This window comes from Brassica rapa, chromosome A03 (assembly GCF_000309985.2).
Source record: "Brassica rapa cultivar Chiifu-401-42 chromosome A03, CAAS_Brap_v3.01, whole genome shotgun sequence".
NCBI classification, from domain to species: Eukaryota; Viridiplantae; Streptophyta; class Magnoliopsida; order Brassicales; family Brassicaceae; genus Brassica; species Brassica rapa.
The window spans coordinates 23,035,902-23,063,100 of NC_024797.2; the positions used below are offsets into that span (position 1 = coordinate 23,035,902).

Consider the following 27,199-nt stretch of genomic DNA (forward strand, 5'->3'; position numbering starts at 1 on the left):
CTAACTGAATGCATGATAGAAATCAACAACAACAACACTAATTATAGCTGCTCTTTTCTTATAAGTTTACAAAAATATAGAGGATGTTGTTGACCTTTCCACACAAAATATCTCACTCGAGTATTCATAATATATAGGGTAGGTTGTGGATAATTACAACTTTTTGAAGTGCTCAAACAAGAAAAATTACAACTTTCACTATAATACAAATTACTAAACTCGATTTTATTCAACAACTTGATAAAGATTACCTCATCTACAGAAGTCAACCAAATAGACGAGGAGGGCATTATGAATTATGATCAGCCACATATAGACAAGTTGAATAATACCCAACTGCTTCGTTTTATACTTTTATCGAAACTTAGAAGTCTTCTGCCGTATATAACATCCGTATTCTCCATCATTTTCTGCCCTTCTATTATGTAAAACTTTTAACAATTCCAAAAATAGACTTTTGTATATTTTACAATTTGGGGGGGGGGGGGGGGGGAGTGGATGTTCTCATGCTCTCATGCCCCCATATAAAGAGGACACTGTTTGAAATTAAGATATGATTTACTAGAATGTTCCAACACCGGACCAGAAGATGATAATCAAAGAATACCAAGCTAAACTGAACTATTTTTTTTTGCTAAGAATGCTAATATCATATTAATGATGTTTAGATTTTACAAAAGTTAAATCTAAAGTTACTCTATCAAGGCAAAAGAAAGAAAAACAAGATAGAGCAAAATCGGTTTAGAAAACCATACAAGTTCAAGTTATCCAACTAGCAAGGAGAGATCTGAATTTCTTCCGCTTCCTCCTGAACTATGTAAAACTCATATGGTATAAACCAAAATACGATTAGCGATTGCACAAAAACATGTAACTGATTTTTACGAAAGAATGGAAGCAAATTAACTAATTGCTGACATTTATTAAGTTACAAAAAAAAAATTGCTGACATTTATTTCTTTCCATGGATAATAAGTTAGGTTATACAATCAGGTTATCTCCATCCCAAGATCATTCTCTCAGGTCGTGGACGATTCTGTAGTTGAAATGTGCTCATTGGAGGAGTCCAAGACAAGCAACTTGAGTTTCTTTTACTAGACGAAGCTTTAGTCGTTTCCATCAGGGTTTTATTTATTTTTGGGTATGTGAGGGAAAAGGTTTAATGGTTTAAAAACCGAAAAAATTATATGGTATTATTCTATTTCGGTTTAAACACACATAATTTTAGAATTTTTTTTCAGAACCAATGAACTGAGGCGTGGAGGAATGTTTGTATGATCCATGAGTTAGGCAGTGATAAGTAATCTTTATTTTTTAAATTGATTATTTTAATTATTAGAGTTTTTTAAAATTTGATCTATTTATAAAGAAATGTTATTTTTAAAATGTAAATAGAGAAAATAATAAAGGAAACATTACATTGGAGTTACAGAAATTTCTATATCCAATTTTTTAAAAATAGAATTAAGTAGATTGGAAATGATTAAGCACTTAAAACCAACAAATCATTAAACGTGTTTACCCTTATTGGGGCATTCAACTCTTAATCATATACTCTCTCCGTTCCACAAAGATAGACTTTTTAGTATTTTCACACATATTAAGATAATAAATTAAACTATTATGTATCGTTTTATGTAATTTTTAATTTGCAATAACTTTTAATCAACGTTAATTCAATAAAGTCAATTAATTTTTTTTGAAATTTATAATTTTTTAATATAAAACACAAAAATACATTTATCTGAAACAAAATTTTTTTTTAAAAAAGTCTATCATTAAGGAACGAATTGAGTAATTGTTAAACCTAAAAGGCTAAAAATCATATAATTGCTTTAACTTAAAAAAATAAATCGTCTCACCACATTCTCCACCTTCTCTTCTCTCTAAGCTCCAACGCCTTAACTCTCTCTCTCATACTCATATCAATGTTCATCCGCTTTCCTACTTTTTATATGAAAGCTTCCTCCCCATTACCATTCTAGTAAGTTACCCATATATTTCCAAACTATTTTAACAAAACTGATATATATATATATATATATATATATATTAGAAGTATGGAATTTATACAGAGGTAAGAACAAGTTCAAATGTACTAGTAGTATCATATGAACAAAAGAACACCCAAGTCTGCTAAAAAAAATATTGGAATGATGTCTTAAATACGAAACAAGACATAATAAGCTAAAAAGGAGAAAAAGTTCTATATCATAACAAACATAATACAGATCTCTAGTTAACCTTTCTATATATGTTATCTGCTTTCATTGTGTGCGGGTCATGGGCGGATCCAGAAACATGTTTTGTTGGGGGCACAATATGAAAAAATAACAAAAACTATGCTGACCTGGGGGCACATTTTTTTTTCATTCACTAAATCTAAGAACATTTAATCAAATTGTATTAAAGTACATAAGAAAAATCAAAAAACAGTAGGGGGCACATGCCCCCGTACCGCAAAGCCTACATCCGCCCCTGAGCGGGTGCTGAATTATTAAGCAGTCTTGTGCTGACCTCAATGTGGAACCTTTGTGATCATCAAGAATATCCAAATACATTTCTACAAAGAATAAACTTCAAACTTGTTGAGTAGTAGATGCATATATATCTGTGTAAAAAACTTTTAGTTGATGATGATGTCGGTGTTCTTTACGCCCAGATTGTAGTTTTAAGTGGACGCAAGGGGTTTTTTTGTGCGGAAATGTATGCATATATAATGTGAAAATCAAGCCTTGGTGCTTGAGAAATTTGGGAGAAGGTCAAGGGAGTGAATGAAATGAAGGTCATGTACAAGCGGATTCCCGGTTCTTTTAGGTGAAGACCCTGCGTACCACATTGTCTCTGTTGTTCCACCTTCCATCGGCTGCACCTACCACAATATAGTTATTAACACTCAAGAGACAAAAACCATGCATGCATGCGAATACGCTTCCCGTTAGGGCATCTCCAATCCATACTTATTTTTTCCTCTATAATTCTCACAAAAATAGAATAACTCTATTATAGAATAAACCATTGGAGCAAAACTTATTCAATAATAGAGTTATTCTATTTTTGTGAGAATTATAAAGGAAAAAATAGATATGAGTTGGAGATGGTCTTAGAGCATAAATATCTCTGGTTTCTAAATGAGGTTTTTGAACTGTTTGTGGATTCCATTGACACGCCGGCATCTCTGAATGATGTTGCATATTTCCTCTCTCTTTTCTTTTTCTTTTTAAAAATCCGATTTAGAGAACACAACTAGTAATTATTTTAAATGGATCCTTTTTGTTAAACTGGAGTATGAAACGCAATTTAACTAGTATGAAACTATATGTACGCAAGACAGAAAAAAAAAAGAAGCAATGAATTTGTAGTGATGAGTGAAACCAAATTTGGTTATTCTCTCAGACAAAAACACCACGTAAAACGTGAGAGTGTACATGTGTAATCTTTTCTGTGATTCCTGTTGTCTTGGTAAAGAGTGAAAGTAAGGTTGGGTTTTATTGACTACTCCCCTTGTTTTTTTTTTTTGCTTCTTATTTCACTTCTAGCATTCATGTAGTTTACCTATTAGATATAAGGCCCATCACACGCCTCTGTAAGGCCAAGTGAAGGGAAACGGGAAAAAGAAGTGCAGGTGGAGATGGAGATGGAGGTGGAAGTTGATAGTCACACGTATGTCCTTATTGAGACAGCTAACGTTAAATGATGATTGATGTCACTACATCACGTGACTCCTCTTTCAAACTATTGCTTCTCTCTATCTTTTTTTTTTTTTCTAATAAACAAACTATCAAATCTTCTTCGACCAACATAACACAACAACACACTTCTCTTTTCTTCCTTGTCAATAAATTTTTACTTGTTGAAACTTCTCTTGTGTAATAAACCCTCAAATTTGAGTTCGTGTTTTGTACTTGGCAAGGACCGCCTCTCAAAAAGGATATAGAGTACTTTAGTGTCCATAAATAGAAAGTATTAGAAAGATAGAGGACCGGTTTAGCAAAGTCAAAAAGGACAGAAAAGTCAAGAAAGAAGGGGTTAAATTTAGAAAGTCTGATCCGGTAGTAAACTTAACTGGGATGGGATTGTCTGGTTAGAAAGCAGTGGAGCGAGCCCTTCTCTCTTTCCTCTAGGGAGAGTCAGAGAGGCTCGTCACCTCCAAGTCCTCCTTCATCTCTCTCTCTATCTTCCCTTCGATCCTTTCAGATCTTCATCGTTTGTAAAGCTTCAGACTTTTGACTTCCATCATTAAGATTGCTCTTGACCCCAAGATTTTTGAGTTAACATCTGCTTAATTCTGCACAATCTCAGGTACCCATTTCACCAGCATCATAAAGTTTTGATCTTTTTCTCTCTTTGCTTTACCCTTTGCTCAGAATAGTCTTGTTTTGCTTGATCCTGTATCCCTTTTTGACGGATGTGGATTAAGAGAAAGAGGGTTTCCCTGATGTCATGAGGGGAGGATGTTAACAACGTTAATGAAACTTCTGAGTGGGCAAGTCAACAATCTTCTCGAGGATCAGAGCCAAGTTGAGTCTGGCCCTCTGGTCCTTACGGAACTTTTATTGGCATCTATGACGGTCACGGCGGCCCTGAGACCTCACGCTTTGTCAACGATCATCTCTTTCAGCATCTAAAGAGTGAGCAACCGAATAATAATTTGTAGTCCACACACATGCTTACGGACTAAGAATCTTGTCAATATCTGTAGGATGTTGGGATTGTGAAATCCCGTGTCCAACTCTATCTTATCTTATTAGTACGATATTGTCCACTTTGGGCCTTAGGCAAGCCCGCATGGTTTTACTTTTGGTTTCCATCCCAAAAGGCCTCGTACTATTAGAGTTGGACATCTCTTTTATATATTAGTCTCTTCTTGTCTAATTCTCCAATGTGGGACTTAGTTTGTTATCTCACATTTTCCCCCTCAAACTAAGGATCACATTCATCTCGTGTCCCACAACTGACTTCCAGAATCTTCTGACTTGATTTCTGCCACACACATCTCATTCCTAACTCATAGGATACCCATTCATCACTCATTCATCATTCAAAGGGTATTTCGGTCTTTCTTGCAGATTTCTCGTCAACCTCGCTCTGATACCAATTGTTGGGATTGTGAAATCCCGTGTCCAACTCTATCTTATCTTATTAGTACGATATTGTCCACTTTGGGCCTTAGGCAAGCCCGCATGGTTTTACTTTTGGTTTCCATCCCAAAAGGCCTCGTACTATTAGAGTTGGACATCTCTTTTATATATTAGTCTCTTCTTGTCTAATTCTCCAATGTGGAACTTAGTTTGTTATCTCACATAGGATTTGCAGCAGAGGAAGCCTCTGTGTCGATGGATGTAATCAGAAAAGCACACGAAGCGACAGAAGAAGGGTTTCTCGGGGGATTGAGGAACCAAGAAGCTGTTGGCATTGTTCAGAACCACCCACGAAACGTGCGGTTACACTCAATTGTTTTCAAAGTTTCAGTTAAGCAAAACCAGATACTGATTGTGTCCTTTGTGCATGGAATTGCACGTAGACTTGTGAAGATGGTGCTGCGAGCAGCGGCAAAGAAGAGAGAGATGAGATACTCTGATCTGAAGAAGATAGAGAGGGCGTGAGGAGGCATTTTCACGATGATATCACTGTGGTTATCACTGCGGTATGACTTTCCCCAAGAAACTCTAAAAGCTACTATATCCCACTTTTTTTTAGATTCCATCTTTTGTAGTTATTTAAAAAGATCACAATCTTTGTTGGTCTAAGAATTTGTATAATTTTTAACGTGGAAGCCACACAATACTTACGTTTGCAACCCATTCCAGTAATTATTTATTTTTTATTTGTTCAACGAGACTCTGTGTAATCTTTGTAATTGTTGTTGATGAATGAATGTAATAGCCTTTCTTTTGTTTTACTTTTGTGTTGCGTGAAACTCTCTAGAACAGAGGAGTGTTTGATTATGATATATTTCCTTATATTTTTATTTGTAATGTTTTTCATTATCACAGCTTTCAGTTGCTAACATGCTTGAAGTTTCTATGATTTTAAATGACTTGTACTGCAATCCACGCCATTGTGTGACTACCATAAGATGACATACATGGTGCACATTTTGTTAGTTTACTGTATAAAAAAAGATGTACTTAAACTCACTCTTGTATGTCTTAATTGTTTCTGATTCTTTTACTCATCTTGTGTAAGGGAACAAGGGAAGCTTACCCAGCTTCTCTACTTGCTTTGGTACTAAGTTGCGCAAATTTGAAATAAGTGTACCTTGCAGATTTTTTACCTTTTCCATTTGTATTTTTGGATTGTTTTTTTTTTCTAATATGGAGAAACCTACTCAACACTGTTAATTATCTAGAGAGGAAGCTTGAACTCAACGTGTGTATTCTTAGCCTTTTTACATAATATTCTTCCATTTTTACTGGCTTGGTGTTACTTTAATATTGAGACATCGATATTAAGATACTCAACGGTAACAAAACCATAAGGTGATTTATATCCCCAAAAATAGTAATATGGAAAATACAGAATGAAACATGCGGATAACCTGTAGAGCAAGAGCAGGTAAGTTTTGGTATATTGTGTTAAATCTTAAGAAAATATAATTGGGTAGAGAGAGAGAGAGATAGTGTGTTTCTGCATAAATTTATGGCAATGGTGGTGGACCTGAGAGGTTTTAATGTAGAGCTAGAGAGAAAAGTAAAAACGGGTGTGCAATAGTTTTTGCCACCCCCACCCATCATAACCACAGACAAAAATAGGATTCGTTTTCTTCTTACAAAGCTCTGGCATTACAATGTGACATTAAAACTAGGATCTCTTCAATGGAGAGTGAGAGAGAGACAGAAAGATATGGGTCATTAGGGTTCATAACTGTATTGAGGTTGTAAAAAGCAGAATGATAGATAGAGAGAGAAAGAGATAGAAAGAGAAGGCCAAGTAGTTAACAAAAAAGGAGTGTAAGAACATTAATGGTTTGCAGGGCAGCCAGTGTCCCCTCCTTTCTGCGAGAGATTCCCTCAAAATTTATTATAAAGCATCTTCCATGTTCTTTTAACTTCTTCCTCTAAATTTTTTGAACTTACATTATTATTTTTGTTTTTGTTATGAACCCTCAAGAAGGAAAGACATAGGAGACAAAGGAGTATTGGTTCACATTGCATAGCCTATTTAGTTTGTAACGATGGATACATATAATGAAACTTGAAAAAAAAAATAGAGAGAAGGAGGGGGAGAGGGAGTAAAGAGAGTGAGCCAGCTTTAGTGCATTGGTTAGTAGATGTGGTTTAAATGCTCCATACCTTCCATTTTCTTCTCTCATATACCCTAATTTAATACCTCTCCTTTATAACTCCCTCACAGACATTCTCACCTTCCCCTCATCACACTTCCTTTCACACGTCTATCTTCTTCCTTTTTTTTTGTTTTACAAGACAGTCTTCCTTTGAATCTGCACCTTTAGCACGAAAGAGTCCTCTTTGATATTGGCCTGGTTCACTCAGATCTTCCAGATTACACACGTACTATATACATTCTCTCAGTTATCTGATTGAGCCGCGCCAATATCTCAGTGCTCTCTCGTCACTCTCTTTCTTGTAGATCTATCTATATATATATATCAACATTTTTTTTCTTGTGTGTGTTGAGAATGAAAATGTTCTTTGTTGATGGTATTTTTGATGTAAAATCATTAGGTACCTTGCTTATAATATCCAGATTATTAAATATCAAAGTAGACAAAATGGTGAGTCTTCATGGAAGCCTTACTCACCCTTTCTTTCTATCCAAGGTAGGCTCCACCCAACCCTTCATTACCTTCCTTTCCAAGTCTTAATAAATCTCTTCTTACTGCGTGTGATTCTCTTTGGTTCATTATGAAATATTGATCCTTTTTAGAATGTATATTTTCTATTTACTTTTAACAATAAAAATTTGAGACAGAGTTTCAGCTATGCTGATATTTTGTTTATCAGTACAAATTGAAGGGTGTTAGGGTTAATTAGTATACATATGCAAAATCACAAAGAAGTTAATTAAATAATTTGAAAGAACAATGATGTTATGTAGATGTCACAATCGCAAGAGAGGTATTGTGTCATGGAATTTTTAATGGGAGAGAATCTGACGAGCACGAACCCTAACCTGCAAGCGAGCAAGAGCATGCATACAATGTAAGGCTATTCGAGCTTGTCTCCTTACAAGCACACCTCTCGCCACTGCCTGAAGCTTCACCAGACTCTTGAGCGCTCTGAACGCTCTCCTTGCCTACAATACTTACAATGGTCAACTTTGAAAAAAACAAGGTTCTGAAATTACAAGAAAAATAATGTGTTTGTTTGTACCAGGTGACCTCTGAAGAAAGCTTGGATTTTAATGGCGGCAATGTTCTCTCTAGTGGTTTGTTGGATTGATGAGCGAATGGTGGTGATGCTGCTGGGAGATCGCCGGAGAAGGTTCCTCCGCACAACGCCAAACAATCTCTTGGAGTTGGCCATGTTGGGAGAGAGCGCCTGTTTGTCTCTGCTTTGGGTTGGTTTGTCAAAGAGAAATGGAGAAGGAAACGTAAAGTGTAAATGAAAGTCAAGACGGTGGCTTGAAGGGAAGGAGATGATGTGCTCTCCATTTTTAGTTGTTGATCTTTAACGAACGAACGTGCTCGCATGCTCTTCTCTTTCTAGTTTCTACTTTATTTTTGTTTTCTATTTGTTTATTTTACTTTTCAAGACGGAAAGGTCCATTGGTCCTTCTACAGTTAGTTACCCCCTATGCCATGGTTTATATATTTTTATTGATTTATAAATTCATATAGTATTTATAAATCCAGGTAAAATATACAAATTTTTAAATTTTTTCGGATTAGTATTTACAAATCCAGAGGTTTTCCTTCGGATTTGGGCCTTTGTATTTTTCACAAAGAAATCCATGCAAATCCATTCAAATACATTATAAAATCAAATCTATTAGTAAATCCGTATGATTGAATAACACTTGATTTGAATTAGAATTTATGAATCATTAAACGAATAACACTTGATTTGAATTAGAATTTATGAATCATTAAACGAATAACACATGATTTCAATACATATTTTAAAATCATAGAACCAATAACACTAGATTTAGTTTGGATTTTCAAATCCATCAAAATACACCAACCAATAATCCCCACTAAAGGAAGCTTGTTGAAAATTTGACCTAATTTTCGATATTCCAATTTATGGCATAGCTAAACTTATAACATTGTTAAGAAAATTAGTTGTTCCTTTTTCACTTGTGAGCACAGTTTTGATTCTTGCTGCTGCTTTAATATTAACTAGATTTGTTTTTTTTTTCAATTGACAAATATTTAGTTAATGTCATATTTTCATATTTGTATTTTATTTTATAAAAGACTTAAATTTTTTATCTTTATTTATCGTATTTCATTTTAAATGATTATTTATGTTTAAAAAATTAAACTTTATTTCTTTAACGAATTAAGTTGGTATAACTCTGATAAATTAATTTTATTATGTGGTTAATATTTTAATAAAAAAAATTATATACTTTTAATAAAAATTTCTACTTTTCAATGAAAAAAATCAATTTTTTTTATGAATGCTTAAATTATATTAAGAAGAAAAAAATTAAGAATAATTGAAAAAAATTTATTTGAACTTGGACTCAATGGCCCAAAAAAAAAAATGTGAGAATTGGATCTGATTTTTTAATCGGCCCAAATGGCCCAAGAGAAATCTGACGTGGGCTGGATCCGAAAAAAATGACCCAATATAAATGTGTTATTAATATTACTTGATTGTCTTTAATGAAAAAAAAAAGGTCAAGCTAAGGTAAAAAAAGACAATAGAATTCTAGTTTAATAGTATAGATCAAAGAAGACATGTTATAGAATTTAGTCTTATTTAGGCCCATTTAACGTCTGTTGCGGCAACGATACTCTAGACTCACTGCCCACTGCATTCGAACTCGAGGAGAATTTAAAATACGTTACACTTGCTTAGAGATATTGAAGTATCGTTGTTTCTAAGCTTTTTTTTAAGTTATACAACTATATTGATTGTTTGTCATTAATCTATGGAGGTAACAAGTTTCATCAAAATATGAGTGAAGTTGTATACATAGACATGGAATCTAATGAATGAAGTTCTAATTAACTATATATGCAAAGAGAGTATGTTCAAAAGAGAGACTCTGGCTTGGATCATACGCCTGTACACGCTTTCAAGCGATTCCTCTAGATCTTCAACTACAACATCTACGTTATCCAAGAGGGCGATCAAAGACTTGATTCCTTCCTTCTTTATCTCTTTCGCTGAACAGAATCTTTGCAGCTCTTCGTCCATCATCTGGAACTCGGTTCTGTCTCCGCTATGAACTTGAGCACTTGTATTAGTAACGTTCTTGATCACCAGTTTAGAAACTAGAGCCCATCTGGAAGGCCTGGGTTTTGGTACTGATGAGGATAAGGACAACATGACTGTCCTAAAGGAACGACATGTTTGGGAACATACTTGTCGGAGAAGTGTGATCAAGGGATGAGTTGACTCGATGGAAGGATGATCTGTTTGTTTGAGCAATAAGAGGAGCTTAGCAAGATCCTTGTGAATCAGTCGTCGAGAGCGTACAAAGGCTTTAACGTGACATCGGATCGTAAGATCTCCACCGTGTCCCCTCCGTCTGAAAGCAGACCGAAGGTCTCGGAGACAATCCTTGATGCGGCAAGTTATGTCTCGTAGCTTGGAGCACAAGTCAAGTTGTACAAGGGAAAGATCAAGAAGATGGGTGAAGAAAGAGTGATGAGGGAGTAGTGATGAAGCTGGTGAGTCGTTGAAGAGATGAGAGATGGATTCATAGAGCTGTGAGAGAAGTGATAGGCTATTGTTGTTATCTGTAGGAAGCTTACTGAGAAGTTGCTGAATATGGTTGAGACCATTTGAGGGTAAACGAGCGGGTAAGCTACAAGACCGAACGTGGTAGGTTGCAGCCATCGATGATGGGATGAGATAGAGAAAGCTTTTAGCTAGAAAGAAGCTGAAGCTGAATATATATAGAGGGAGAGATAGATAGATAGGTCAATTGAAATAGGTTTTAGACTTGTCAAAGTAAAAGCCACGTGAAGGGGACAATGTTCATTTGTTCCATCAAAGCCCACTTAATATTCTTTTTATGCTTCTCTCAATTAATTTTGATATGTACCTAATCTCATGTCTTTGTTATCATTAGATCTTTGGTTAGGCGAGAGGAATCAAAACTAAGATATTTTGTCAAGAATCTCCTTCAACTTTGGGGTATTGATAAACACCGTCATGCATGGATATATGGGTTGTAATTACTTAATTAATGAGCATATAATCTTTCATATTTGTGTGGTAACATAGCATAATCTAAACAGTACACCAAATCATTAGACGGATAATGATCTTGAGAAAAGGTGGTGGTTGGATAATACTATGCATGGGCCCGTGTACACGAGTGTCTTGTTAAAAACTTCCAGAGGAAACGATAATAATAATCAATCACAATCACAACTCACACCGTCTTCCTTTTCTTAACTAGTTTTGAATTCATGAATGTGACTTGTCACTATCAAAGTACAGGCTGCAACTAAATCTCCTCATCCCTCTCTTATTAGATTAGACATCTCAAATATCTATCCTAACAATAGTTAGGCTTCTCATAATAATATCTTCACGTGATTTGGATATTGTAACTTTTCTTTTTTGATTTTTCTTGGATATGCAACTTAAAAGGTTTACAAGGAGATATTTCATTTGAGATATTTGTTTGATCCCATGCATTGTATGAAAACACCATCTTACGTTGTTGTTTCTGCGTGTATATAAAATTTAACTCCGTACAAATACTCCAATATTAATATATATTTTGTTTACATGTTAACATGCAATAACCAATCCAACAAAATGTATATAGAAGTTTTTGTTGTGGTTACTTGTTAAACATATAGAAGAAGTTGGTATTAAGGAACTATGTGAAGTTTTAGGTACTGACCATAGACATTGAAAGGTTTGGGCCATTAGCCATGTGAAGTCACGTTACTCTTGGATGGACCCTCCGTTACATAAAAATAGAAACTATTAGCATTACACATGTTTTTCACTAGTATAATTTTTCTTGTTTGGTTTTTGTCATTTTGTGTAATAATTGTGCCACCCAATTGCCATTATTGGCGAGCCATTGCCCCCATCACCTCACCTCTATTTGCCGCCTCTCCATAACTATCTCTCCTCTGTCTCTTCCTTCCTTCTCTCATTTCAATAAAATATCCAAAGTATATAATATCAAGATATTATGTAAAAGAGGTATGAAGAAACCTCATGCTTTTGTTCATCCACCCATGCTTTCTCCATCTATTGGGTATACAAAAATAGAACCAAGCTTTTGATATATGAGTCAATTTTTGTTACTTAGAAAGGTGACTTATAAAAAAAAAAGGTGACTTATAAAATTCAAATGAAATAGCTAATAGGTCATAAGAGCATCACTACTGGAAATTTCTCAATCTGTGTCTGTCAATATTTATAGATGATTTTTTTATAAAATTTATCTATGTAAATAAAATTTAATGTATACAAGTAAATATACGGATGAAAAGGACACATAGCAAGAGAGTTTCTCATAAGAAAGATTTTCTCCCTTTTCTACACTCTTTTTGTTGGTTCAAATTATTTTCTTATTTTTATTTTTGGTATTATTATGAATGAAATACACTCATGAGATCAAATATATTGATATGGGTGTTCTAGCATACTTGCCATATCAATTTTCTGTTAGAAAGGTGTTAGAATGTACACCTAATTAATTTTGAGAACTTCTATTATGATTATAAACCATTTTAACATATATACGAAAACACTTGATGGCATAAATAATAAATAAATAAATTAGTTCAAAAAAATAAATAATAAATAAATGAGATTTAATATTCCCTACACTGAAAATTGTGTTAGCTGTCTAGATATATTATTAGTTATCCTTTATAACATTTGTACATGCATCCATTTAGAGAAAACAATAATGGAAACCAGGATATGCAAAAAAAAAACTCGTTTATTTTAGTTATTTATAAATGTGCATTATTATTTATTATCTTATGATTACTTGATTGCTATATAAAATTGGAATGGGGCCGACATCTTAGCGAATTTGAGCTGTTGCATGTACCGGTGTGTGGGGACAAGAGGAATCAAAGATCCACTCCTCTCGCCCTCTTATTATTCATTAAAAAGTTATCGATCAACTGCAACCACTAGATCATCCGAAACTAAAGATCTTGATGATAACAATGATGACTTTATCATTGGTGATGGTGTTAAGATTTAATCTTAAACAAATAATGTGCACGAGGGAAGGTGCAGCTACCAATGCTGGACTGACATGTCAGCTATTTGCATAATATACACGCAAGAGAAGTACGGACAGAACTCTAAACAAAGTAACAAAAACATCCTTGTACCTTCCCTTCCCTGACTTTGCCCTCTTACTCTTAGAGATGAGTTTCGTGGGTATTACGAAGACTTTGATTTATGTAGTTTAAATCAGCGGGTTACAGTAAAGAACTTGTATGTATTTCTATATATGTTTTGTGCACAACTAGAGACTAATTAGCTAATAAACTAAGAGTGTGTTGTAAGAATGTTAAGCAAATAAACTCTATATTGGACAAGAGACTTGAAAAGAGAATCAAGTGCAGCTTCAAGTCCTTCTGTTCTTTCCTCTAATATCTCCAAAGTCTTCTTCACTGCCTTGGAGTTGTCTCCTTCCGAACGCAAAACCAAATCAAGATTCTGCAACTCGCTCATTATTGATGAAGATGAACGACCACCACCAATAAGTTTAGACACGAATTTGAGAGTACATGTATTAGTCTTCATCGACGTTGTTGTGGACAGGAACATGAAAAGGGATCGCAAGAGGGACACGGTCAACGCGGTGGTCTCAGAGCCATCCAGCTTCTTGAGGCCAAGAATAAGCTTGCTAGTCTCTTTCTTGATCTTTTTCCTGAAGACAAAGTACTCTTTGATCTGGACTTCCATGGATTTTCCGTTTCTCCTAAGTGCAGACTGAAGGTTAAGGAGATGCTCCTTAAGAGTGAGGATTAGATTTCTCGCTGCGTCACAAGAGTCTAGTAACGTGGCTGACACGTCAAGAGAATGCTCGGCTTGAGCGGTGGGAAGAGAGTGGTTGAGCTGGTGTAGAGAATGGTAAAGCTCAGATAGATTGAATAATGATACTTGAAGAGATTGAGAATCAGAGGATGAGTTTTGGCAAGTCTGAAGTTGAGATAGAGCAGCTTGAAACTTAGCAGAAGGATGGTGTATTCTAGATGGTAGACTTATAGATCTAACGGGCATATGGAAATGGGTTTCAGGAAATGCCATGTTTCTTGATTCTGCTGAAGAAAAAGGAAGGAGAAGTTGGGTATATATATGAGTGAAGGCATGTGAGGGAAACATAGGGATATTTAATTAGTTAATTACAGTACTGAATGTTTAGTTAAGCCACGATGCACATGGAGTTGAAGGAAGATTTGAATGCTATGTTTTTGAACGTGAAACTAACTTCAAAGGACAAGAGCTAGATGAAACCATTACTAGATATTGCCTTTGTGATTCCCATTTGATCAGCCGGTAAGAGTGGGCTTGTCAGAAGGAGGAGACATGGAAACATATGTGGCAGACCATTTCAGATTTTAACTCTTTTTTGTTTCATGCAATTGCACTTGTTATAATACTAATTGTTCACATTTCTTTTTTTGTCCCAAGACGGTCGTGAAGAGAAAGATGTTGTAAGTTATTTTATTAAGAGAAGTCTTTATCTAATATTTGATTAGGATATAGGAGGGCGGTTCAATGTTTTGTCCCATGATTCAATCAATCAAACTCGTTTTATTATATGGTTTTAAAACATGATATTGAGTGTTACAAGGCTGTCATCGAGTTCATGATCATCAATTAGAGGCATCGTTGAGTGAGAGACATGATTATGAACTAAGATAATAGCCTGTCTCCGTTACAAGAGCTATGCTTGTATATTAAACTTGTTTATCTAAGGAAAATAATCATTTAGGTCTTATGTATACGAATTCGATTAAAGTTAATTCAAGAGACGGTGTAATGTATGGGAAATCTTAAAGTGGTACTAATCAGACAAAAGATCTACACAAGATTTGATACATTGAACGTCGTCCTAAAAGGTGTGGTTCAAGAGTTGAGTTGTTTGAAACGTATTTTATGTGGTTTGGGGTATTATTGGTCAACCGGATGATATCCAGCGGTTTAGTTCGCTTCAGAGGCCAATGGAGAAGAAACATGTTCGTAGGGAGGGTCTGCTATAGGAGAGGTATCAAATCCATCTTACATGTTGAGCATACTTGAAAGGTTATGCATGTGTAAGTCCCTTGCCTAATCGAATTTATCTTCAAGTCAATTATATATACACGTCTTGGATATTTGAAATTCTATAAAATGAAAATAAGTATAATTTTCTCAAGATTGTCACTGACCTTAGCAAGTTAATTTGGAGTAAAGTTTACAAATAATGGTGGAAACAGCGTAGATCAAGTTGTATTTTAGCTTACGTTAAGTAGAACTATAAGACTAGAGATGACCCTACGAACAAATCAAAAAGTCCTTCAAGTCAAAAGTAAATTTCTTTCAAGAAGAATTGATTTGCTAGCTAGAACGAAAAAAAATATAAAGTGAGTGACAAAGGAGAAACAACTGTTCTCACTAAGAAACTTAAGTTTCATATGAGTTGAAAGTATTAGAAACCCAAGAGAATAACGTACGGATTACACACAGACACACTGAATGCACATCTCACATGACACTAATTAATGAGGGCTTGGTTTTAAACATTAAGCGAGTTATGAGCTATCTATATCTTATTTAGTAGAGATGATAACACTATGGAAGCTTAATAAGTTGGCTATGTTAAGCTTGACACACATGGATGAAGAGTTAAAATCATGAATAATGTTCACTACATGACTCCTGTAGTGACGGTTTCGCTCATTACATACTATAGTCTATATGCAAGTGGGGATGTCACGTTGAATTGCATCCATGATTTGGCAACATAATGAACACTACCGCACAAAAATACCTAATAACTTATTAACTTTTTAGGTACCACGTTTTTAAAAAATATTAATACCTAATAACTTTATTAATTACCTTAAGAAAAATATCTAATTAATATGAGTAAGATTTAGGAGGGAGGTTCATTGCTTTGTCCCCTGATTCACCCAAAGGAAAATGACACTTTGTTACAAGGTTTAAAATCAATTCGAAGCATTGTTGACAGAGAGAGACAAGATTATGAGTTAAGATAATGGCATGTCTCCCATTACAAGAGTATCTTGTATAGTTGTTTATTTTTAACAAGAAGATGAAAAGAAAAGGGAGGTACATATGATATTATTGTAATGTACGAAGAATCTTAAAAAGTGGTACGTTTCAGACAGAAAGATCTTCATGGAGTTTGATACATTGAACCTTGTCTCAAAGTCAATCCATGCCATGCTGTTTCAACTGTGTATACATGTAGTGATTCGGAAAAAAGGCCTGATGACTTAAAAGGCCTAAATCGGCTTACTATCCGTTCATAAGACTCACATTAAAATGTATCCACAAAGACACACAAAACAGATAAAGCCCACAAGTTAGGACTATCGAGTGTTAATTTTTAACCGAAAACTAAACTATACCAAACCATAATAAGAGGTATTAAACCAAACTAAAATACTCAGATCAAAGACATGTTTTGAACTTTTTCCTCAAATGAAAATGTAAAATCAATTCAAATCAAAGACATGTTTTGAATAAGAGACCAAAAACAATAACTAGGATTGTTAAAATGCAGTAACCAAACTAATTCCGAACTAACCGAACCGTTGACCTATTTTGAAGGAAAGGTAACATGATATTTATCATTTCATTGCGTCTGGCCGAGGATTGTCAATGTTTTAAAAAAAAAATCAAATCTGACATTTAACCGGCTTTACTATTGGGTCACGTGGTTCAAACCCGGTAAGACTTTTGGTATTAACAGAAATTTCCGGTTTGAAACCGAAGCCGGTTCGAAGATAAACCCAAACCGACTCAAAATCTTCTTCCCGCAGCTTCATAATTCGCTTTCCCAATTCTCTTCTTCGGAGGAGCTCCATACATCTCCGTCGTGTGAAGCCCTAGACTCCGATATCAGGTAAGATCTCAACTCTCTGAGAACATTTTGGCTTTCAAATTCGTATCAAAAGCCTCAAGATTTGTTAAAATCTTTTGATCTGTGCAGAGAGATGCAAAAACTCGGAAGCGAAGAGAAGGAAGATTCATAACCCAAAGCAACAACCTTTGACTCCATTACCACCAAGAATCGGGAAGAAGGCTTCGTCAATGAACAAACCGGACCGAGTTTACGCGGTTTCACATCAAACCGAGATGTTTAGTTCAGATTCATCAGAGTATAGAGCACTGAGGCGCAGCTATTTGCTGCTAGAGGAAGACAGCTTCGCGTTGGAGAGAGAGTTAAAGGAAGTTGAAGATGAGAAAGTTGAGATCTTGGATAAACTCGTTGTAATGGAAGGTTTAATCCTTGGTGATTACAAAGTCTAGGTGGCTCATTCAAATAGTGTAACAAATAAATGTTCCCTTCTATGTTCATAGTAGTGGTTGTTGAAATGTCAAGTTGTAATTTTTTTTTAAAGTGCCAAGTGGTATTCAAAAACTAATGAAAATTTCCAACTTTAACCAATGAATACATATGAACATGCAGGACAATGGTCTAATGGTATAAATGATTTTTTTTATTTCTTTTATGGGCTCTTTAATGATGGGGTTATCTAAACCAAAGATTGGTTTGTTTTCCCGAGGGAGATAGAGCTAAAGATCGAAGATCAACTTATTCACCACCATCATCTCTGGTCTGTGAAGCGGACAAACCGAAGAATCAGCCTGATATGGGCAAAGTCAGAGACTTTGGAGCTGAGGATCATATCCCATCTAACATACTCCACGCAGTGACCGCCATATCCATCTGCATCAGCGCCATTTACTTGAACCTCGCTCTTGTTCTCTTCTCCCTCTTCTTCCTTCCCCCTTCTCTCTCCCTCCTGTATATTCATTCATACATACTCTCTCTCTCTCTGTTTCTTTCTCTGTTTCTTCAAAAAATGAAAAAAATCCTCTGTTTTTTGTTTTTTGTCAGGGTCTTGGGCCTGCTCTCTCTGTTTATCATCATCCCTATAGATGATCGTAGCAAGTACGGTCTTAAGCTAGCTAGGTACATATGCAAGCACGCAGCTAGTTACTTTCCCGTTACTCTGCATGTCGAGGACTACGAAGCTTTCAAGCCTGATCGCTCCTATGGTTGGTTACAATCTTCTTTCTATACTCCAAAAGTTGCAACCTTTTTGAGATGGGTTTTGACTTTTGAACCTGAAACTGCAGTTTTTGGTTATGAACCACACTCGGTGTGGCCCATTGGAGCTGTTGCACTTGTTGATCTTACAGGGTTTATGCCTCTTCCTAACATCAAACTTCTTGCAAGCAATGCTGTGAGTTTATGCTTCTCAAATAGATGATAAAATCCCTTTTGTGTGTTCTTTACATTTGTCTCTTTAAACTTTATTGTTTTTGCATTGGTGTTGTTAGATATTCTACACGCCGTTTCTAAGGCATATGTGGGCATGGTTAGGGCTCGCCTCTGCTTCTAGGAAGAGTTTCTCTTCTCTTCTTGAGTCTGGCTATAGTTGTATCCTTGTACCTGGTGGTGTGCAGGAAACATTTCACTTGAAGCATGATGTTGAGGTAGTAGCTTGCTTAGTAGGATTCACTTGTGCTTTGTGACATGTTTGGAAAGTATAATATTTGAGACTTGCTATTTCTAACTTTGTGATCTTGTGCATTATTCTATTTAGTTATTTGTTGAAAACTGTTTTCTCACGTTGCAGAACGTCTTCCTTTCATCAAGAAGAGGATTTGTGCGCATTGCCATGGAACAAGGGGCACCTCTTGTTCCAGTTTTCTGCTTTGGTCAGGTAAAGGACAAAAAGGATTTGCTTACAGGTGTAACTCTCAAAACTTGTGTGTCTTTGTTTCTGCTGCAGTCCCGTGCGTACAAGTGGTGGAAGCCGAATTGTGACCTTTATTTTAAACTAGCAAGAGCGATCAGGTTTACTCCAATTTGTTTCTGGGGAGTTCTTGGGTAAGAGTATATGTCTCTGTGCACTTTGTTGGGTTACGCTATGCCTATAAAGTCTTGAAAGATGTAAGCTATTCCGGTTTGGTTTTGTAGATCCCCAATACCATATAGGCACCCTATTCATGTGGTGGTTGGTAAACCAATACAAGTTACAAAGTCTCTGCAGCCAACTGATGAAGAGGTTAGCTCATCTTCTTCTTGAATATTGTTTTTGTAGCTTCTTCTTGGTGTGTATAATTGCTTCTTAACGTTTCATTAGCTTATGATGATGTATTTATTGTATCTCAGATTGATGAGTTGCATGGCCAGTTTGTGGAAGCGCTTAAGGATCTGTTTGAGAGGCACAAGGCCGGAGCAGGCTACTCTGATCTGCAGTTAAACATTCTTTAAACAAATTTTCTGAAATTGGAAATTATTGTCTTTATGAATTATCCTTAAAATCATTTCTTGTTACCTTGCCCGTGGCATTAACCTGTGTATGTCACATCGAGTTTGCAGCAGTGTATAATATAGCAAACCTGCTTATACATGTGTTCTTCATGTGTCTCTTATATTGATTGACAGAGAATATACAGTTTTTGTGTTTTGCATGAAACAGTTTCAAGAAAAGACAGACACTGGAATTGAAGTGTCAACTCGGTTGTAGACTAGTTCAGTTCATGATTAGTCTGACTTTGAAACATCTACAAAGCAACATAGTGTTTGGTTTAGGGCCTACTTAACGATGTAATTATGGTATGAAAAAACTAATCTCCTTTAATACGTCTACAAAAGCAACCTAATGTTTGGTTGAGGGCCTACTTAACAGTGTTAGGGAAACCTAATATCAGTAGACTAATTTGCGTCACAATTCACTTCACACACACTTGTTTATAAGTGGGTCTGCTTTATTTTGACTCATAATGGGTTATTGGTTTCTAACAATGCATCCACTATAAAAGCGTTCTAGATGACAAAACAAATACTAAACTGAAGCTAATCATGTTCTGTATAAGAAAAATAAATACATAATTTATACACTCTTCATTGTGGTACTAGTAGTTGTATCAAATACACAATCCAAAATAACAGCAAAGCGAATAACAATAATAACTAATACAAACCAGCATCCTTTTGATGAGGCCGGTTTAGATAAGGTAGAAGTGTACCGGGTTTTATCTAACGTCCCTTAGGATTCATGATCTGAGAAAACACAGCACTTGGAGTGAGTCCATCTGAATCTTCACTGACCAAACTCCTACCACCAATACTCATGTCTATACCACTGCTCCTCGAGTCACTAACATTCCCTTCATACACATCAGAGCCCTTGTCGTTGTTGCTCTTCCCTTTACAGTTATCATCATCGTACTTAATCTCACCCATGTCCATCTCACTGCATATCTCTTTCCCACTCTCCTCAGCGCTTTCCTGAAGCTGCAACGCGAACTCTAAGTTCCAGAGAACATCTCCCATCGACGGTCTCTCAATGCCCTGGTCTAGTACACACTTCATCGCGGTTTCAGCAAACTTCTTGAAGCATTCCGGTGTGATCTTGCCCTTGAGATGCGGATCAACGATCTGGTCAAGCATGCCTTTCTTGTAGCAGTATGGTGCCCACTCAGCTAAGCTCACTTGTTCTTTTGCTAGCGTCGGGTTCAAGGCAGGCCGTGCGCATAGAGCTTCGAAAAGAACAACACCAAAGGAGTAGACATCTGATTTATCAGTCAGTTGCTGACGTCTGAAGTACTCTGGGTCTAAATAACCGAAGCTTCCTTTCACCACCGTGCTAACATGTGTGTGGTCAAGTGTAGGACCAGTCTTTGACAGACCGAAGTCAGAGACCTTAGCCACCCACTTCTCATCCAACAGAATGTTTGTCGTCTTCACATCTCTGTGGATGATCGTGTGTTTTGCACCGGTGTGTAGATAATGCAACCCTCTTGCTGCCCCAATGCATATCTCAAGACGCTGCTTCCAAGGAAGAGGAGAGTTCTGAGTCTTGTAGAGATGCTCTCTCATAGTCCCATGAGCCATGTAATCATACACAAGTATCATCTCGCAGTTCTCTTCACAGTATCCAATCAAAGACACAAGGTGACGGTGTCTAAGCTTCGAAAGCATCTCAATCTCTGTCTGAAACTCGTGCACACCTTGCTCAGACATAGGGTTGCCTCTCTTGATGGCTACCTTTGTAGTTCCACCATCAATCTCTCCTCTGTACACCTTGCCAAAACCTCCAACACCGAGCACTCGAGACTCATCAAAGTTCTTAGTAGCTGCTTTGATCTCAGCAAAGGAGAAGTGACGACACAGGTTTGAAGGAAGGGACGAGGCGTAGCTTCCTGTAGTGTTTGTCTTCCCCGAGCCACCAGAATGTGAGTTTCCATACAAAGACAGTGGAAGCCACCCTGATGTTGCATCACTTGCAGGCTGGTATTCACCAGCCTTACGTCTACGGTAAGCAACCATTACACATAAACCAACAATAAGACCTAAAACAACTGCACCACTGATTACACCTGCAACAATAGCTGTATGGCTCTTAGATGAACCAGTGCGAGGGCGTAACACTCTGGATGGATCTGCAGTCACTTGCGGACCAGGTATAGGATTAGGACCAGCAAGATTACCATCAGAACCATTCATCTTGAAAATCTCAACTCCATTAAGAATAGCATCGTAGTACTCCGGCTTGCCCCTCGTGTTTGGATGAAGAGCAAGCCAAAGATCTTGCTGTCCCTTACCATCAGGAGGATTCACAACGTAGTCTTTATATATAGGAATCCCATTACCACCCGTCCAGCCAGCAACATCAGCTTCAGACTCAGCTGTTTGGTTGTTGAGGTAGATTGTAAACACACGCTGGTTAATCTTAGTGATGTCGGGAAGAACCTCGCAGAAATGAAGCCTAACAAGATAAGTGAAGCCAGAGTCAATGCTGAAAACCCAAGTCAGGTTGAAGTTGAGGTTGATTTGAGCTGTGGGAGTCATGGACCTAGCCGTGGAGTAAACATCAACAGGAGCAATGTATGTAGGTGTGTCTGTGGGATACTTAATGGTCATGTTGGGATCAACAGTCTCAACGACTCCAATCCCCGCAGTGAAAATGTAAGGCGAGTCGTCGTACCATGACCTGTAAAGACCTGTATCTTCAGAAGGAGAGATATCATTCCCTCCAACGTTAAGCCTGTAAACATTCTCAAGAGCAGTGCTGTTATCGATATCGACCGCAGTAGAAGATCCCACGATGGACAAAGTCCCATCAGTGTTGCTGTATAGATCAGGCATTGAAGTCACCTCAATACCGTTCACAAAGGCATAAGCCTTTGGTGTTGATTCAGGTGTGAACGTTATGTTCAAAGAAGCTCCACCTTCCACGTTCACTATAAACTCTTTAACGATGGAGGAGTAAGACAAGGCCTGAGCTGTTTGAGCGGCGCTGAAGTTCTTGAGGAGAGTGTAGGAGGAGCCTAAGGTGACGGAGAAGAGGGAGGTCGTGGCGTTGAGGCCGTCGTACGAGTTGGGGTGGAAGTAGAGACGCACGAACTTACGACCTGAAGCGACGGGGAAAGAGTAAGTGAAGGGAGACCGGAAGATTCTAGCTGTCATGTAAGGAACCTCGGGGACGGAAGGGTCTTGTGTGGCGGCGGGAGAGGTTTTGGAGTCTCCGGAGGAAGACAAGAACTTGGATTTGACATCGGGGATCCATGTCCGGTTATCTGTGTCGGTTAGATCAGAGGAGCCACCACAGTTTAAGAGGATCTTGTCCGTGGGAGTGTAATCAGCAGCTGAGGTTGATGAAGATAAGGATATGAGAAGGAGGAGGAGGAGGAGGGAGAGACGTGATCGTCCCTCAGTTATCTTCATTGATCAGAGTTAGCTTTCTTCTCGATCTATCAGACAAAAAAAATGAAAGAGAAATTTTACATGTCTAGAAATGGAAAGTTGTACAGATAAGGAAACTTATTCGGACAAAGAGTGGAACTGAAAATGGTTTCAGTAATAGGAGAGTGGAGTTGAACATACCTTGAGAATCGGTGAAGAATTCTAATCGATTAAAATGGAGAGATTTGGAGAAGACAAAGATATTTTGAGGAGAGAGAGAGAGTGGAGGGGGAGGAGAGAGAAGTTGGTAACCAACAGAGAATTAATTAAATGAGATAATGGAGGTAAAGTATGGTTAAGGTTAAGAGTTAGACACGCTAAAAAAACGGACAGCTTTGTTGCCTTTCCTCAACGCGTAAACGTTTTAGTTTAAATTAAATTAATTGTAATGATATCTTATGTTTAGATTTTAGAGGGCTAGTTGAATTGAAGCCAGCTTGATAAGGAGATTGACGATAGTACTCTGGTAACAGCTGTTATTAATACATACCCAACCGTACAAGGATAATGTTGATTTGGTATAAGGATGACAGTTCCGTTCATATGTGTATGAAAGCAAAGAGAATTTTAAAACGCGTATTTTTTTTTTCTCTCTATGCGGTGACGAGTGACGATGACCCCTCGTCGTCTCTGAGCTGGCCCTCTCGTTGTAAAGCGAAAGACTGGGTCTTGTTTTTTGTTTGAGAAACTCAACTTGTTTAGGTGTTCAGAAAAAAAAAAAACCTCGTGTGGGCTTCATGGGCCTCGTCTAGGCTTTGTTGAATACGAAAATGATGCACGAGGTTGGTCCAGATTGTCTGGTTAATTTGCAACACTCTCTGGTTGTTCAAAGCTCCAATATAATCAGGAAAATATGGCGAAACAATCAAAGATTTTTTTTTTTTGATAAAAAAAAAAGTGTTTTCACCTCTTTGCCGAAAACCCAAACATTGTAAATAGTCCCTCCCACCGTGAGTTGAACCCAAGTGGCGGAAGTTACAGCCGCAACCCCTTTACCACTAGGCCAACTCAACGTTGGTAACAATCAAAGATTTTAGAGATAAATCGATTAGATGTGTGACAGCACAAAACAAATGGAAATGAAACTACAAAACTGAATGCCTTGGTATACAAGTTACACAAAATATGAGACTAAAGAGTTTCAAAACAAAACACAACAGGTTCTGGTACAAAATGTAACATTTCTTCACCTTAGAAAAAGAAAACAAAAAAAAAATTAAAAAGCTTTGCGTATACATTAAACCTTTCTGTATTTGTCTTGTCTTCTTTGCAGGAATCTGTATCCAAGTGATTATAACCTTTTAAGTAATAGTTCGCCCATCCACACAAAAAATATACTAGTCGTCCCAGTCATTATCCCAACCGTCTCGGTTCGAAGCTCTCGCTGTTAATCCGTTGGCAGAGATCCTGGCACTGTTTGCTGCACCACCAGGAGACTTCACAGCGTTATTCTCATCCCAATCATCATCCCAACCCTCGTCCCAGTCCGCTGTCTCCACGTCGTGGACGCTCTCCAAACCTGTCCCTCCTCCGCTCAATTCTAGCTCACGGTAAGGCACTCCGTTATCATCTGCACGGCGATTCTTCCGGCACAGACAAAATCCCCACGCTCCCCCGAAGATGACGACGGATACTATTAAGAAGTAGGCGCCGTTGATGGGGGTCACTAGCTTTTCATACGAAGGAAGGTGGATGGATAAGGTGTTTTCTTTTGGTGGGTACATGTGAAGCACACACTCTCCTTTCCCTGCGTCTAGTATGATTTTGTTTGTGTCTACACTGATGGATATGTTTACCTGGTGTATAGAGAGAGAGACAACAGTTTCGATTACTAGAGTAATATTTGCATTGTAACATCAAAGATCACAGAGTAGTACAGACTTTTAAGAGATAAACATGTCCAAAGGTAACGGTATATATCAATGGAATCAGAAGAGAAGCATGACAGTTACCCTTTGACTCTGGTGTTTTGGCAGTGTCAGATCTGGTGAAGAGCTAACTGGAAGAACAATTTTTGCTTTTAAAGATTCCTCACCTTCATTTTGAACTAGAATCGACCATTTCGAAGAATCTGCAAGAATAAACACACAACTTATGAATGAATCTTCGATCAATTCAAGCAAAAACCTACTGGAAAAAAACAAAACATGTAAAGCAGAAACCTTACAAGTTGTAAGGGAATACAGCTATAGTTTGTAAAAATGTTTCATGTCGCTGAGACCACATTCATTTACAAATTAACACAACACACTAATGTCACATCTACTAATTTGGGGTTATGACTTAGCAAGAGACTTCCTAATAATGTAAAAGCATCTGCTACTTTATCCCTTAACAACATGAGTTTCATAAAGACCACCATACCCCAACAAGTATTTATTTACAGCTTGTCCAACCATTTTCATGGAAGTCTCTTCACGCTGGAAGCAAAAACTGATATATGGGTTTTACTCAAGAAGCTAACACAACTTATTTAGATGAAAATTATTGTTCTATAAACAGGAAAGACACATGGCAGAGATATCATTTCGAATGGAAGTTGAAAGTTGAAACCTATAGCTTTGTGCAAGTCTTCTGCTTCCATCTAGTTCTAAATAGAGTAAAAAGGCCATACATTTTCCAGTTTTTCCACTCCCAACTTTGACAGTCACAAAGCTCAAAACTTTGAATGCTATACTAACAGTGCTCAACAGGTTCTATAGAAACCAAATAAAAATATCACTACAAGAAGCAACAAACGTACCTTTCTCAATGCTCAAAGTGCAGGCCACCAATGAATTCTCAGTTCTACATATCTTAGACTTCCCTGCACATGTCTCTACAATAACAGACTCTGAGCTTCCCTTAGCGTCATCCACCTTCTCAGGATCTTTACCCGGAGGCGGGTTCCCCGTCTCCGGCACCTTCCCTTTTTCCCCACTTTCCAGACTCTTTGGAGGCGGCGCCATTTTCTTCGGTAACTTTCCTTTATCCACGCTCTCTGTTTGGTTAGCTGGAGGCGGGCTTACCGCCTCCGTTGTATTAGACACTACCGTGACATTCTTCTCCCCTTCAGCTTGCAGTTGCTGCGGCGGAGGCGGAGGTGGTGGTGGTGGAGGACTAGCAGAATCAGGCTCCTTAGGATCAGGACTCGTGGAGTTACTAGCTGGAAGCGATGAGGTTGCATTGGCTTTTCCATCTCCAACATTAGGCGGCAAGGGAGGACTCTGAAGCAGAAACATATACACACATTGTTTCAATTAGATCAAACGAAGGAAAGCAATTAAGGGAGAAGGAAAGAAAAAGGAGAAGACTTTTACTTGTGTAGTGGTTGTATTCGAAGTATCTTTCGGTGGTTGCTCATCTGCTAACCCCCGAGACGAAGCTTTGGAGAAGAAGAGAATCAATAGAAGAAGAAGAAGAAGTGACGAGACCCAGCTTCTACCCATCGCAGGATCGAATGGTCAAAACCCCTAATTTATGATCTCGATCGCTTGATTCGATCCCAGATTTGAAGCTCCGCGCATTTTTCTTTTCTCAGGAGATCAGTAGACGAACGCGGATCAGAGTTAGGCGATTTGCAAATCGGCGAAGCTTAGATTAGCGCGAAAAAATGGATCTGAGAGATATAGGTAATTGATAAAGACAAGTTTTTTTTTTGCTGGTTTGAAGATCGGTCGGGAGATGGACGGTGGTTCGAGTTTGGTCGTGTGTCTGAAACTGGATCAAATCGCCGAGACAAAGTTGTGTTTGACGAGTGTAAGGCAGCAACCTTCGGATTACTTGAGCCGTAGTTTCTGAAAGCCCATTTGTTGTTTCGTATAACTTTATAAGGCCCATATTTCTCGTTTCTTTCACTTAGAAAAAAATAAAAGGATTGTTTATTATCAAATTTTATGAATTGTTGACCATTTTCGATTCAACAAAATTGAAGAAAATGAAGAAAATTCTAAATTTAGTTGGAAACAAAAACCATTAAGCTCTTTTGACAATTTAATGTGATGAGTTGCATCATGAATCCACCCATATAAACCGGTCACATATAAAGTGATTTTTTTTTATAAGTTGAGATTCGGCGACCGAGATCAATAGATTAGTTTTACGAAGCTTACAGTACTCCATGTATTCCCATCATTTA

The 27,199-nt window shown here is 37.3% G+C and overlaps 7 protein-coding genes, 1 long non-coding RNA gene and 1 other non-coding gene across 13 annotated transcripts; 4 read left to right on the forward strand and 5 right to left on the reverse strand.

The window, feature by feature from the left end:
* The first annotated feature begins 948 nt into the window (after positions 1-948).
* LOC103860706 lies at positions 949-5,902 on the forward strand. Of its 2 annotated transcripts, none has more exons than XR_004456851.1 (3): positions 949-4,302; positions 4,373-4,631; positions 5,308-5,902. It is a non-coding gene; the product is annotated as an uncharacterized LOC103860706 (long non-coding RNA). The 2 variants fall into 2 exon arrangements; XR_631411.3 differs by having other exon boundaries at positions 1,756-4,302; positions 4,421-4,631.
* A 1,555-nt stretch (positions 5,903-7,457) lies between these two features.
* Positions 7,458-7,576, forward strand: MIR171E (microRNA MIR171e). Its single transcript, NR_120813.1, has one exon. It is a non-coding gene; the product is annotated as a microRNA MIR171e (primary transcript).
* Positions 7,543-8,572, reverse strand: LOC103860708 (protein IQ-DOMAIN 31). Its single transcript, XM_009138366.3, has 2 exons — positions 8,337-8,572; positions 7,543-8,259 (listed from the first exon to the last, which is right to left on the reverse strand). Exons 1-2 carry the CDS (start codon positions 8,487-8,489, stop codon positions 8,101-8,103), a joined length of 312 nt encoding a protein of 103 aa, XP_009136614.1. The 5' UTR covers positions 8,490-8,572; the 3' UTR covers positions 7,543-8,100.
* A 1,377-nt stretch (positions 8,573-9,949) lies between these two features.
* On the reverse strand, positions 9,950-11,043 carry LOC103860709. The gene has a single exon (XM_009138367.3). The coding sequence runs from the start codon at positions 10,980-10,982 to the stop codon at positions 10,149-10,151; it is 834 nt and encodes a 277-aa protein (XP_009136615.1). The 5' UTR covers positions 10,983-11,043; the 3' UTR covers positions 9,950-10,148.
* A 2,538-nt stretch (positions 11,044-13,581) lies between these two features.
* Positions 13,582-16,784, reverse strand: LOC103860710. Its single transcript, XM_033288907.1, has one exon. The coding sequence runs from the start codon at positions 14,466-14,468 to the stop codon at positions 13,629-13,631; it is 840 nt and encodes a 279-aa protein (XP_033144798.1). The 5' UTR covers positions 14,469-16,784; the 3' UTR covers positions 13,582-13,628.
* On the forward strand, positions 15,311-17,766 carry LOC103861133. The gene is made up of 2 exons (XM_009138839.2): positions 15,311-15,338; positions 17,308-17,766. The coding sequence occupies exons 1-2, from the start codon at positions 15,311-15,313 to the stop codon at positions 17,625-17,627; spliced, it is 348 nt and encodes a 115-aa protein (XP_009137087.1). The 3' UTR covers positions 17,628-17,766.
* A 126-nt stretch (positions 17,767-17,892) lies between these two features.
* Positions 17,893-19,805, forward strand: LOC103860711 (diacylglycerol O-acyltransferase 2). 2 transcript variants are annotated; one of them, XM_009138370.3, is made up of 8 exons: positions 17,893-18,126; positions 18,220-18,380; positions 18,462-18,568; positions 18,666-18,821; positions 18,965-19,051; positions 19,121-19,218; positions 19,309-19,396; positions 19,504-19,805. In XM_009138370.3, exons 1-8 carry the CDS (start codon positions 17,972-17,974, stop codon positions 19,603-19,605), a joined length of 954 nt encoding a protein of 317 aa, XP_009136618.1. In that variant the 5' UTR covers positions 17,893-17,971; the 3' UTR covers positions 19,606-19,805. The 2 variants fall into 2 exon arrangements, with proteins under 2 accessions (XP_009136618.1, XP_033144789.1); XM_033288898.1 differs by having other exon boundaries at positions 17,916-18,380.
* A 372-nt stretch (positions 19,806-20,177) lies between these two features.
* On the reverse strand, positions 20,178-23,634 carry LOC103860712 (receptor-like protein kinase FERONIA). The gene is made up of 2 exons (XM_009138371.3): positions 23,224-23,634; positions 20,178-23,090 (listed from the first exon to the last, which is right to left on the reverse strand). Exon 2 carries the CDS (start codon positions 23,062-23,064, stop codon positions 20,374-20,376), a length of 2,691 nt encoding a protein of 896 aa, XP_009136619.1. The 5' UTR covers positions 23,065-23,090; positions 23,224-23,634; the 3' UTR covers positions 20,178-20,373.
* Positions 23,635-24,152: 518 nt separating this feature from the next.
* LOC103860713 (proline-rich receptor-like protein kinase PERK10) lies at positions 24,153-26,888 on the reverse strand. 3 transcript variants are annotated; one of them, XM_033288893.1, is made up of 5 exons: positions 26,667-26,884; positions 26,382-26,634; positions 25,826-26,288; positions 25,035-25,153; positions 24,153-24,878 (listed from the first exon to the last, which is right to left on the reverse strand). In XM_033288893.1, exons 2-5 carry the CDS (start codon positions 26,508-26,510, stop codon positions 24,420-24,422), a joined length of 1,170 nt encoding a protein of 389 aa, XP_033144784.1. In that variant the 5' UTR covers positions 26,511-26,634; positions 26,667-26,884; the 3' UTR covers positions 24,153-24,419. The 3 variants fall into 3 exon arrangements, with proteins under 3 accessions (XP_033144784.1, XP_033144783.1, XP_009136620.1); XM_033288892.1 differs by having other exon boundaries at positions 26,382-26,638; positions 26,671-26,883; XM_009138372.3 differs by having other exon boundaries at positions 26,382-26,888.
* Positions 26,889-27,199: the final 311 nt, after the last annotated feature.

What these genes read in the sequence shown, in the direction of transcription:
- LOC103860708 (XM_009138366.3), bottom strand. Translation starts at nt 8,489, where the DNA reads ATGGCCAACTCCAAGAGATTGTTTGGCGTTGTGCGGAGGAACCTTCTC. An exon ending in CTTTCTTCAGAGGTCACCTG is followed by an intron (nt 8,260 to 8,336) that starts GTACAAACAAAC and finishes TAAGTATTGTAG; the next exon opens with GCAAGGAGAGCGTTCAGAGC.
- LOC103860709 (XM_009138367.3), bottom strand. Translation starts at nt 10,982, where the DNA reads ATGGCTGCAACCTACCACGTTCGGTCTTGTAGCTTACCCGCTCGTTTA.
- LOC103860710 (XM_033288907.1), bottom strand. Translation starts at nt 14,468, where the DNA reads ATGTTTCCCTCACATGCCTTCACTCATATATATACCCAACTTCTCCTT.
- LOC103861133 (XM_009138839.2), top strand. Translation starts at nt 15,311, where the DNA reads ATGGAGAAGAAACATGTTCGTAGGGAGG. An exon ending in GAAACATGTTCGTAGGGAGG is followed by an intron (nt 15,339 to 17,307) that starts GTCTGCTATAGG and finishes TGATCTGTGCAG; the next exon opens with AGAGATGCAAAAACTCGGAA.
- LOC103860711 (XM_033288898.1), top strand. Translation starts at nt 17,972, where the DNA reads ATGGGCAAAGTCAGAGACTTTGGAGCTGAGGATCATATCCCATCTAAC. An exon ending in CAAGCCTGATCGCTCCTATG is followed by an intron (nt 18,381 to 18,461) that starts GTTGGTTACAAT and finishes CTGAAACTGCAG; the next exon opens with TTTTTGGTTATGAACCACAC. An exon ending in CAGTTTTCTGCTTTGGTCAG is followed by an intron (nt 19,052 to 19,120) that starts GTAAAGGACAAA and finishes TTTCTGCTGCAG; the next exon opens with TCCCGTGCGTACAAGTGGTG.
- LOC103860712 (XM_009138371.3), bottom strand. Translation starts at nt 23,064, where the DNA reads ATGAAGATAACTGAGGGACGATCACGTCTCTCCCTCCTCCTCCTCCTC.
- LOC103860713 (XM_009138372.3), bottom strand. Translation starts at nt 26,510, where the DNA reads ATGGGTAGAAGCTGGGTCTCGTCACTTCTTCTTCTTCTTCTATTGATT. An exon ending in CGAATACAACCACTACACAA is followed by an intron (nt 26,289 to 26,381) that starts GTAAAAGTCTTC and finishes TTTCTGCTTCAG; the next exon opens with AGTCCTCCCTTGCCGCCTAA. An exon ending in CACTTTGAGCATTGAGAAAG is followed by an intron (nt 25,154 to 25,825) that starts GTACGTTTGTTG and finishes TTATTCTTGCAG; the next exon opens with ATTCTTCGAAATGGTCGATT.